This window comes from Lagenorhynchus albirostris, chromosome 6 (assembly GCF_949774975.1).
Source record: "Lagenorhynchus albirostris chromosome 6, mLagAlb1.1, whole genome shotgun sequence".
In the NCBI taxonomy this organism is placed as follows: domain Eukaryota; kingdom Metazoa; phylum Chordata; class Mammalia; order Artiodactyla; family Delphinidae; genus Lagenorhynchus; species Lagenorhynchus albirostris.
In genome coordinates this window covers 63,799,663-63,811,848 of record NC_083100.1, presented here as the reverse complement: position 1 = coordinate 63,811,848, position 12,186 = coordinate 63,799,663, and the positions used below count along the sequence as shown (strand labels likewise).

Below are 12,186 nucleotides of genomic sequence, written 5' to 3'. Positions count from 1 at the left end.
TCTCATTTCCAAGTTACAGAGTGTGCTGAGGTCCAGAAACATCAAATCTCCCATTACTCTTTATCACATTCCTAGGGTCAGACAGAATTTCTATTTCACAGACAGAAAAATCAAGGCAAAAGAAAATTAAGATGATCCCTAAACAACACTACCTTTTAGCAAAAGAACCCAGAATGGACCAAATACGCTGCCTTCAAGAGAAAAAAACCAAAAAACCCCACAAATATCCCTGATTTCTGCAATTAATACATCCAAAAAAATATCATTTTATGTCACTAAATTACCAGAGAAGCCACACTGGTCTGTTTCTATTTTTTAATATTTTTTTCCTGATTTACAGGAGTCATTGTGGATGCAGGGAAGATCACATACCCACATGGAATTATGTGGCTCTCAACTAATGCTTCACATCCTGGGCAAACATGAATACAATAAGCCTCTGTCTCTGTCACACCAAAAGACCACGTTGATGGGCTCCACAGGCCCTCCTGAGAGCAGCTACAATATCAGTCCTTCTCCCTCTTAAATATGAGAGTTATTCATGTTACTGAAAAATAGCTCTTAATACTGATTACCATAAAGGAGGAGAAGCAGAGACTATGGTTCATGACAACAAATTTCAAATCAACATGGTTGCCTAAATATCCTGAGCTTGGTCAACAGGCCCAGCTGTCACGTCAACACTGGAGTATCAATGAACTGTCTGTTCCTGTTTTAAAAACAACAAATTGAGGTGACCAAAGTCAAGGGACCAACATCGACAGTTATCGTCTAAGGAACAAACCCCCACCAAGAAACTAGAGCACCATCAACTAGTGGGCACCACAGCAAACAGGAAGGGAGACAGCTGAGCAGGTGCCAATCAAGACAAGTCCAAGGGTGAATAACACAAATAACACTGAGGACTCCCCTGTATCAACTTTTAAATTAATTTGACTTAAACACTGTAAGGACCTAAGACAAGCAAAGACATAGTGCCACAAAGGTTTTCAACGCACATGGCAATTAAAATAATATTTATTTCCTAGTGGCCAGTAAGCCCGAATGAGGAGTTTCAAACAAGGAACAGTATGGTTGCTTATCAACACCACGAGTCCAGGGGAATGAGGGCAGTTGGTCTATTATTAACAGGAAGCCCAGGAACAAGTATATGCCAAGCACTTGGGGGGTTCAAGTGATAGACAAACAGTGTTTCAAATGATCTTTCCTTGGTCCACTGAAGCATGTGTTCATTGAGTCAGCAGACATTTTGTGGGCACTTACTATGAACAAGACACACACTGACTGATGCTGACCAGGACAGTGTACCTGCCACGGAACCTACTTGGCAAGGAGTAGACTATAGCTGATAACCAAAGTGCACTTTAAAATGAGAATTGTGACAGGAAAACAGCCAACTTAATGAAGCTGGAGAGCCAGAAGAGCATTATTATGGGCCCCTGTCTTCTCTACTAAGATGTTTAAAGAACTAATTTATATTCTCCCTTTCCTCCTTTATGTGACTCTCAGATGTGTGGCCATTTTCCATTTGAAGGGATGGATGACAAAACAATCCCTGAGGAGCTAGTAAAAGGGCAGAAGACACGCTTGGAAAATCATAATTCCCGAAACTCCGGCTGCTTATTGTTTAGGATACGTGCAAAATGGAATCTGGAATGCACAACACACTAATATGTAATAAATAATCTGAATTTAAAAAAAAAAAAAGGAAAGAAAACAAAGTGAGAGCCTGAACAGATTCCTCATTGATGGAATCTCAAAGGAAAGTATAGGTTATGTAGTAAGAACTATAGACGGTTCAAGTTTCGCTGGAGTTTAGAATATAGTTGACCCTTGGACAACACGGGTTTGGAGAGCACAAGTCCATTTATACGTGGGTTTTTTTCAATAGTAAATACTACAGTACAACACAACCCACAATTCATTGAATCCGCAGATACAGAGGAACCACACATACAGAGGGCCGACTATAAACTGTACTCTGATTTTTGACTGTGCAGAGGGTTGGCAGGTTGTTCGAGGGTCAACTGCATAAGCCGGGAAGTTGAAATGGTGTCATGAATTCAAGGCTAAGGGGCTTGGACTTTATTTGATAGGAACCTTTTTTTTTTTCCCCATTTATTTCCTTTTGTTTTTGTTTAATTTTGGAAACCACTTTTGAGCAATTAAGCGCCACGATTAGAAAGTTAATCTTGCACTAGTGTCTAAGGAGGAATGGGGTGGGGGAGGAGAGTAGTTAGAAATCCACTGCAAAGGTTCAATTAAAAACAGGAGGGGCTTCCCTGGTGGCGCAGTGGTTGAGAGTTCGCCTGCCGATGCAGGGGACATGGGTTCGTGCCCCGGTCCGGGAAGATCCTACATGCTGCGGAGCGGCTGGGCCCGTGAGCCATGGCCGCTGAGCCTGCGCGTCCAGAGCTTGTGCTCCGCAGCAGGAGAGGCCACGGCAGTGGGAGGCCCGCATACAACAAAAAACAAAAACAAAAACAAACAAAAAAAAACCAGGAGGAAACATTCCAAGCAACGTTGCAGAGGGAAACGTGGAGAGGACTTGGAGTGGGTTTAGATGGGGAAGACAAAGAAGGAGGCCTAAAAACCATCCCCGAGCTCTGAGGTCGGGTGGCTCAGAAAGCAGCAGACAGCACAGGGGGATGAGGTTTGGGAGGGAAGACACAGTTTGCAAACACTGCACAGGGGGCTGAAGGTGTGAGGTTGGAGCTCTGGGAAGGATGCAGGCCTGGGAAAGTTCCTCCCGGGAAACAGCGACAGGATGAGATCAGAGGGAAACCAAAATCAATGTCCTTTGGGGACACATACTGTCCAAATCAATGGCTTTCTTAACAGCTTTCTTCAACTCTGGTTGGCCTTTTAGTTATCTGATCAAAAGGCCCCATTGCTAGACTCCGACACCCCAGAGAAGTGCTCCAGGCACCTCCTTCAGCCCTCTGGATGGAGCCCTCGCACTCGGTTGGGCACTTTGACTTTCTGTTGCCTCAAACTGAAGCTTCAGCTTCTCCGCGCTGCCCCGTGGGATGTGCCACTCTGATGGACCATCGCTAGAGGTTCACTTTTTCCTCTGAGCTGTCCCAGAGGCCTACTGTGGCTCAGGGCTGCGCAGTCAGCACAGCAATCCCCCATTCCTGGCCCAGGCCCACAGCCCGGGAACCAGCCCACTCCAAAGGATTCTGCGGGTCCAGGAGAGGGGCTCGATACCCACACAGAATGGGTCATTTCTTGAAGTCTATTTTAAAATCTATTTAAAGCAATTCTAAAGCATCAGCTAAACGTGTTCCATATCCAATGTTTTCGAAAGGGCAATGTCTGGAAGTTAACAGTCCAAGTTACCCACACCTAGGCATGATGAGATGCAATCTCTCATGCCTATTTCTTTGTCAATTTTACTTACAGAGCAGACAACTCAGATTCATATCACCTTTCCCTGTAACTATTAATTGTAAAAAGGAAAACAAAAAACAAAGAAGCTTCCTCTTTCTAAATCTGTTGACTACGTCAATATGTTAAATTATAAATATCTAATATAATTTTCAAATCAAACTAAACCAAACCAAACCAGAGGTTAAATTTTGTTAGGTTTCATACCATGATGAAATCTGTAATAACAAATAAATAAAACTCTGGGTAAAAACACATAAATAAATACACTCACACATACATACCACTTAAAAAAATCTAAATACTAGAATGCAAAGTTTTTCAGGTAATTATTAGCATAATTTAGTTCACACAGCGTAGACTACAAAAAAATACATGGGTCTTTTATGAGGAAAGAACCTACATCCCACAGATATTTAAAATAACCATTAAAAACAAAAGTTTTGGGCTTCCCTGGTGGCACAGTGGTTGAGAGTCCGCCTGCTGATGCAGGGGACACAGGTTCGTACCCCAGTCTGGGAAGATCCCACATGCCGCGGAGCAGCTGGGCCCCTGAGCCATGGCCGCTGAGCCTGTGCTCTGCAACGGGAGAGGCCACAACAGTGAGAGGCCCGCATACCGTAAAACAAACAAACAAACAAAAAAGTTTTGTTTTTCGTTTTGTCATTTCTAACTGATTTAAAATGACTGTCCCTCTTCAGTAAAATCCCCCCCTCCAGGGCTTCCCTGGTGGCACAGTGGTTGAGAGTCCGCCTGCCGATGCAGGGGACGCGGGTTCGTGCCCCGGTCCGGGAGGATCCCACATGCCGCGGAGTGGCTGGGCCCATGAGCCATGGCCGCTGGGCCTGTGCGTCCGGAGCCTGTGCTCCACAACGGGAGAGGCCACAGCGGTGAGAGGCCCGCATACCGCGCAAAAAAAAAAAAAATTCCCCCCCCAGCCCCAAAAGATATTCAAAGATATTTTACCTCTGCAGTGTTTAAGCGTCAACACAAGCCCCTCCCCTCTGACCTTCCTTAAACAGGCTGATAAGTGGAAAGTTGAAGTCATTTGAGCTTCACACCCAAACACACAGCAGCAGGCTGAGATAACCAAAAGGCTCAGTTATCTGAGTAATCGCTGGTCAGATAACCTCTACATAACATATCCGGAGTATGTGAAATCGTTTTCCTATTTTTCTGTAGGCTCCATTTCCCTGGATGGGGAGCAGCTCCCACTGCGGCAGGAGGGCTCACAGCACTTACCTTTTTGGCTCTTTGGGCTATGTCTGGTGTTCTTGTAAGCAGCTTCTCAATCAGGTACTCTCTGTTCTGCAAAACAAATATTCCCAACAGTTTAACATCAAATACAAGACACTGAAATTCACAGTGATTTCAAAATAGCAGATTTACTTGGGTTTTTAAGCATGTTACCTTGGCTTTCTGGAAGAATTTGCATTTTAAAAGTTCTGCTGCTGTGGGCCTGAAAGATCAATAATAAATTAGAGTTGAAACAATGACCGCTCAATAAAGACACTGCCTTGACGAAACAAGTTAATCCTAGAGTCTTTCTGGAAGACCAGTTTCAGGAATAGCAAAGCCACAGACTAAATTACTCATAAGCGGGCACCGAATTAAATGGTGCCAATTTTCCGGTTCCTTCCAAACGCCTCTACTGCAAAACTCCTCCTCTACATAAACTCCTGCAAGTGAAATACCTGGGGCATGATCGACTTTCCATCCTTCATCCTTACACTTCACGAAGTGAATTCAGTGTTTCTAAAAGGTGGCAGACTGACACATCTGTGAGCTGAATCCCTGTATTTATTAAGAAGCAGTACAAGCTGCGATATGACCCTATCGAAGAAACTGTGTCCATCGTGTTCTATGATTCCCCAAGAGCAGAAGTTTCTGCAAGGGGACCACGCAGCATGTGTACGAGCTCTGTCTGGCCACCGAGTAACCCGGTCTCAAGTGTCCATGGACTATTGTTTTTCAGGGGAAGGTAATTAATAGAATGGTGATTAACAGAATGCAAATTCATTTTAAAGCATTATGGGATTGGTCTGATTGTTTCCTCGTGGTGTCATTTAACTTGTTTCTCTGTACTGTATGTCCCATAAAATGCAAGTTGGGTCTGAAGGCTTGGCTAGGTTGACACAAGCATTTGGGGGAAGAACACGTCGTAGATGACACGCATCTTACTGCAGCATGGGGGAGGCACATAATGATAGGTCATTTCAGCGGGAGGGATGCTAAGTTTAACCGCGTGGTCCCCAGGCCCAAGATCTCTCCACGGTAAAGGTAAGTTTTCGCCACTGCAACTGGCAAGTATTCTGTTGGATAATACATTGCCACGGTATGAATATCCTGTTCCGGAGAAACTTTCACCTGATGATTTTAGCATCTTTGCCTTAAATAATTATTTCATTGGAGGTGGCAGAACACTGATTTTCTACTTCTCTCATTCCTTCTACGTTTAATAACTGGCACTCTTCCATAAAGAACAGCTTCTTTCATCAATAGTTCCCGCAGCCATGCAGGAAGAATCACATATACCTAGAGGATAGGTCAGTCAGCAAGACAACTGGTCTGATCTCTTCAAAAAGTCGGTGTCATAGAAGAAAAGGGGAGACGTGAGGGACTGTTCTCGATTAAAACAGACTTAAAGGAACATACAACCAAACGCAACACATGCCCCTCTCCTGAGTCCTGATTTGAACAGGACAGGGAGAAGCTGCAAGAGACATTTAGAGATAGAGATAGGTGAGTGTGCCAGGTATAGGACAATTTTAGGAAATTACTGTTCATTTACTTTGTGGAAAAGCATTGTGGTTACATAGGAACGTGTCTGTATTTGGAGGGAATGCAAGCTGAGGTATTACGTCTGTTACTTATTTTCAAACTGTTCAGCAAATAAAATGTGGGTAAATAGGGACAGCAGATATGGGAAATGTGAATAACTGCTGAATCTCAGTGTTGTTTTAGAAGCAAACACTGTACAATTTTTGCACCTTTTCTGTATGCTTTAAATTTTTCATAATAAAAAACTGGGAGGGAGAAGGGAAGCATGACTGAATATCATTAGGTCTCCTCTCAGGCAGTGACTGCCAAAGGGATCATGACTATTGTGTTAAGCAGATACAAGTTTAAAGGGAGTCCTCACACTTGAAGAGATTGGAAACCAGTGCTTTGAACCAGGAAGCCCCACTAAAACGTTTCCAGGGACAAAACCCACGCATATAAAAGAATTAGGAAACATCATTAAGTGCAACGGTATACAAACTGTGTAAGTCTGCAGGGGCCATAAACCGTATTTCTGTGCAAAGAAATTTTCTCTTTCAATTGTTATTGCTCTTTTCCTCAATTTCAAGTGGAACACTGGTTAGGGGTACCTAACAAAGAACCCCAAATCGCCACAGCCACTGCAACCAAGAGCCCCTAATTGCTAATTGCTTGGAGTAAACAAAGGTCTAAACAACAGGTGGGCCACGCTTTACATTTTGTGTTCCGTATCCCTTGGTAAGCTCGTTCAAATTCATGAATTTGTACCTTGGACCTTGTTTTTGGACCTTGTTTACCACGCACTAGAACTAAAAAGGATAACTGAAGTGATTTAACTTTGGTTGTCTCTTTAATGTAGACTACTCTTAGTGATGACTGGCAAAGTTTTGGGCTTCCAGCTACTCCAAACTCATCATTTCATTCTCTCAGTAAATATATACTGAGCATCTGCTGTTTGTCAGGCATCATGTTAGGCGCTAGGCCCACTCTAATGACTATGACAGACATAAATACTACGCTCAGCAACTTACAATCTGGCAGATAAGAGTTAGAGTGTGCTGTCAGACTGTAAGAGGAAGGTCAGAACATTCAAACACATGAATTGTGTTTGGGGACAGGAGAGGGCTACTGAGAAAACATATAAGAGGGACCATTACACAAGGGACTGACCATGTTTGGTACCTTATCACATGAAACCAAATTTTAAAAACCAAGAGGCATACAAAATAACTTAGATTTAACTTTTTAGAGTGAAAAGAAAAGAAACCTAAGAAAATCAAGATGATGAAGGAACTCAAGGCCACTCTTTTGGCAGAAACCCTCATCCCCTCTGGTCAATAGCGTTACGAAACAGCCTCCCGGTGAGTCTGTCTGCCACTTCTCTCTTCTCATTCCAACCAATCACCCACACTGCTCCCTAGTTGGCTTCTAAACGAAAACAATTTCTTATCCCTCCTAATGGATTTCAGTGGCCTGAGACCCCGACTCCTCCAGCCCCTTTTCCCATCACGCCCCACACGAACTCTATCCTCCAGCTACGGTGATGGTCTCCGCCATCTCTTGCTCTTTCACGACAAAGCACACACTGCTTTTCTTGCTTTAGAATGTTTTGTGACCAACTGGCATATCTTTGCTCATCAGTCAAGAACCCATTTAAATGACATCCGTCTTCAGAGGTGTTTCTCCCAGGTCCTACAAGTAGCGGAATTCATTGCTCCCACCTTGGTGCTCACACACCAATCCACCACACTTTGCAATAATCTGTTTCTGTATCTCCCTGCCTCCACCCCACTAGGTTATAAGCCTCTCCAAGAAAGGGACCACACAGTATTCATTTGTTATATCCCCAAAGCCTAACACAGAGCACAAAACTGCTACAGCTCAGTTTCATGCTATCATCAAATATGGGGTAAAAATGATGCCACTAGACATTGGAGCCCCAAACCACAGCTTCTGGAGCCAGAGTTAGTCAGCACTCTAAGCATCTACTCAATATGGTAGAGAGCAGGAGAATGATGTAACGAAAACAAGACTCAGGCTAACAAAAAAGAAAAGGCGAGGGATGCGTCTGTGCACAGGAGGCACTGAGGAGGGGGGCCACAGACAACCCCCTCTCTCCTCCGCACCCCACCTCCTCCCTCCTCAACCCAGGGTCAAGTGTAGGACCCATGTAGAGAGAAGGCTGGGAAATGCCAGGCATACCTGGAGACACAGGGCTGGGAATACTTTCCCTTCCCCAGCAAGGTCATTTCTATAGTAACCAAAACTGTAAAGGGGAAAAGCATGCTGCAGAGAAAACTCTTTCCTTTGGACTCCACCCTCAGCCTTCATCAACAGATACAGAAACACAATGACATGAGAAAGGAGAAGTGGTTTAAGAAGCCACGCTCCTTTTTTTAACAGGCTTAATATTTATGTTAAATAATAGGTAATTTCTACTCTATACAGAGAACTAAACAGCAGGTGTTGAATTTTGGAGTTGAATCCTACATGTGCCAAACTATCTCCATAAAAAGCATGGAAAAGTGGAAGTGGAAAGAATGAGGAAAATGAGGAAGGGAAGAAAGTGATTAGAAGGTATGAGAGAAGCCAAGATGTGTGCTGCCCATCTGATTTTAGGGTTTTTGCGTGTTTTGTCTGTTTTAGTCTTATGCTATAGAAACTACTAGTGTAGGGTTAATGTGGAACCATCAGTGCTGCCTGCCTCTTAGCCGAGTACTACAGAAGAAAGAATTCTGCAAGCACCATTCTGTCTTACATGTCCACTACCAATTATCAAGCAATACAATATAATGTAAACACAAACACCATTTTACAAGAAATGCTAAAATGCTATACCAGCAACCAAAATGATGGCCCAGACTCTGAATAATGATTCAATTTTAAATCCTTAAAAACAATGCGGAAGTCTGCAAGTACCAACATTCTCAGAAGAAAATCCCTTAAAGGATTCCAATACATATGGATGAACCAAAGTCCACTGAGACTTAAAATAATTTTCAAAGGCTTCAGGATGAATGTGATACAGTTTAAATAGAAATTAAAATGCAAAATTTTTAGAACAATACATTGACCTCTGGCAGAGCTGCCTTTCTCACCCCACCCCTTCCCTCAGAAGAAATATTCCAAGTTTTATTTGTTTCCAGTGGATTTATCTATGCAACAACCACCCCTTTGTTGCTCCAAAAAAAATGAGTTACTTTTATAGTTGTCATCCATATGAAGTATATAACCTTCAAGATTAAGGTTCTTTTTTTTTAAGAATAGCAAAATGTTCTGCTGTGCAAATATAAGCAAATCTTTACCTATGCAAATGCAGGGCACAGACCTGGATGAGGCAAACAGCTCTGACACCCAGCTCTCAGGCAATAGGAAAGTTCCACGAGCTCTCAAGGTTGACAGAAAGCACAGTTCCTTCTCAGCTAGCTTGAGGGCTCCAGCATAGGAATGATTCTGTCCTGGTCACTGTTCCCCTGTGATATATGTTTTCATTCATTGCTAAAAAGGTACTCAGCAAGACCAGGATTTCAGTACTAGTCAACTGCTTTTAGATTACAAGCAGAGGATCTATATGCTGGCAACAGAAATAAATACAATGATCGAAACTCTTGCCTTCACTCCTCAACCCACTCCAATCTGGTCTGGTTCCGAAACTCTTTTCAATGAGTCCAAATCATCCCCAAATTGCAAGCTCCCAATTGTTTGCAGGTGTTCAAGAAATACCACTGAGTACGTAATACAGACCAGTCACTGTGGACAAAAAGAGAGACAGAAAGATGAGAGGCACAGATTCTCCTTCTAAAAAACTCAGAAACTCATGAGGAAATTGAATATGTAAGTCAATAAATGTACACAGTGTGATAAGTGCTACAAGAGACATATCATCAACATACTGCAGGAAACTCAAGGTTGCAACAACTCTACTTGGTCAGGAAGAAAAGACAAATAATGAATGGCAACCCCAATTTCCTGAGTACTTAGGAATGCTCCGGCACTGTTCTCTGCTTTAAGGGCATCATCTCCATCCTCATAGCAACCCTATGACGTGGTGTTATTAGGCCCATTTTACAGACAAGGAAACTAAGTCATGCAGATGATGTAGGGCTAGGAATCGCACCCAGATGTATCTAACTTTGAGAACCTGGGGCCTTTGAACTAAGTATTGAAAGACAGGTAGAAGGGGGACAGGAGAAGAGGAAAAAACCTTTGGACAATATAAACAAAGGCAGAGAAGATAAGAAATACTCACAGGTTTCTTTCAGACCTGAGCAGCAATTAGATGTCTACTTATTAATTCAGTCATGAATACATATTTTTTAATTGCATCCTGTATAATAAATAATTCAACAATTATAATATTGCTTTTTTCCATTCTCTCACTTCCTGAATCTTTTTTCCCCAAACTTCCCACGTCGTGTCTTTTCATTACAAGAAAAGATCACCTGGGAAGTTTGTGCACCAGTGACACTCTCTGTTTGTTATAGAGGACAACTGCACGATAGTGAGAACAGATTACATTATACAGAAAGTATCTAACAGAAGTTCTTAACCTATTAATACTTTGTAAATCAACAATGTTACCAAGAGAATACTCTGAGGGAAAGATGTTGTGAGAATTCGAATAAATTCTGTATGGCTCTCTTCTAAAACTTTTGCTGTTATTATTGTTGTTGTTTGGTGGGGTGGTGGGAACCTGATATTTGAGCTCATATAATAAATAAAAACTGGAAAGACTTTCAAGATTATTGAGAAGTAAGGATGGCTTGTTAAATATAATGTATGACGGTCTAATCTAATTTATTTTGACCAGATTATAAGTCTCCTAAAGAAACATATTTATCAGTTAGTACACTAACAGTTCTACCTACAGAATCCGTTTTGGAAAGAGCTGGAATCGTGCGGCATTACACATCACCACTAGGTGGAATCTCAACTATTTTGAGAATCACAAAGACCATCAGTCACAACCCAGTCCTTCAAAGGGGAAAACGAGTTCTTCTCTCATTGGGCTTTAGAGGATCAAAGTCTGTCTCCTTGGTGATGCTAAAAACTTACGCTTGGAGATGACACCAAATACAAGCAAGTGTTGCACCCCTTTTACAATAAATAATTTCAAAATGCTTAACAGCAGAGAGTCTTTAAACTGGCTCCATGAGAGAGGTAACTAACTGATATAGAAAAGATTCAAGGCAAATTCAGTAAAATGTAAAGGAATGAACAGAGCTGCTACAAAGAACAGGTATAATAATGGAAACTATGTTTATTCTAGAGAAGGGTAGCCTGCTCAAACGGTAGATCGCCGTGTGAAGGCAAAAGGCTTAAGTTTCATCAAGAACTTAAGGATAAAGGAATCCTTCGAAAAGCAGGGTCCTTCCCTGAAAAAGAAAGTTCCAAAAGAGAAGCCAGCTTTTATGTTTTAGAACGTTAAGTATCAAGTTGGAGTCCTGGGTGGATCAGGGTAGCCAGTAACTTCTCAGCAGCCACTCCAGGTGTGTAATCCAAGTTCACCTTACGTTAGGACAATGCAGCACACAGCCAAGCACTACAAAGGGACCCTCCCCACCCAAGGTGTATGCTCAGTTCACGTCCTTAACATTCTCCTTCAAGTGACAAAGGACACTGGGCTCTACTATCACTACCCAGGATATTTCAAACTCACAGAAATGAAGAAGAAGAAGAAACAAAACTCAGAAAAAAACAGACATACCACAGTGCAGGGCAATAACCCAAGAATAAAGAGGAAATACTAAAGTTAATTTAAAACCATTTGCTTCTATTTATACGATTAATCTTTCGAATGTAAAAATGTTAATCTTCTTTACTGATAATCTTTTAAACAGCACAAACAACTTGTTCTGCGACTCAAAGGAAGCTCATGCAAAATGCAACAGCTCTGCCTGGTTTAGACTGGAGCTGGCAGGATATTCAAATCCTGAGAGGTCAGCGCAACCTACACAGTGCAGAATATTAGCTCAGCTTCTGAATTCACCACTGCCAATTGCTTTTGATTTGTTTTACTTCACTTCCTTTGATGAC

The 12,186-nt window shown here is 42.3% G+C and overlaps 1 protein-coding gene across 3 annotated transcripts in view; it reads right to left on the bottom strand.

Moving 5' to 3' along the window:
• The window catches only part of STK39 (serine/threonine kinase 39), a 301,230-nt gene that overhangs the window by 179,092 nt on the left and 109,952 nt on the right, over nucleotides 1–12,186 (bottom strand). For all 3 annotated transcript variants that reach the window (XM_060152718.1, XM_060152717.1, XM_060152716.1), the window contains 2 exons: nucleotides 4,801–4,849; nucleotides 4,633–4,698 (listed from right to left, as the gene is read on the bottom strand). In XM_060152718.1, coding sequence (XP_060008701.1) covers nucleotides 4,633–4,698; nucleotides 4,801–4,849 — 115 coding nt within the window. The remainder of the gene's footprint in view (nucleotides 1–4,632; nucleotides 4,699–4,800; nucleotides 4,850–12,186) is intronic.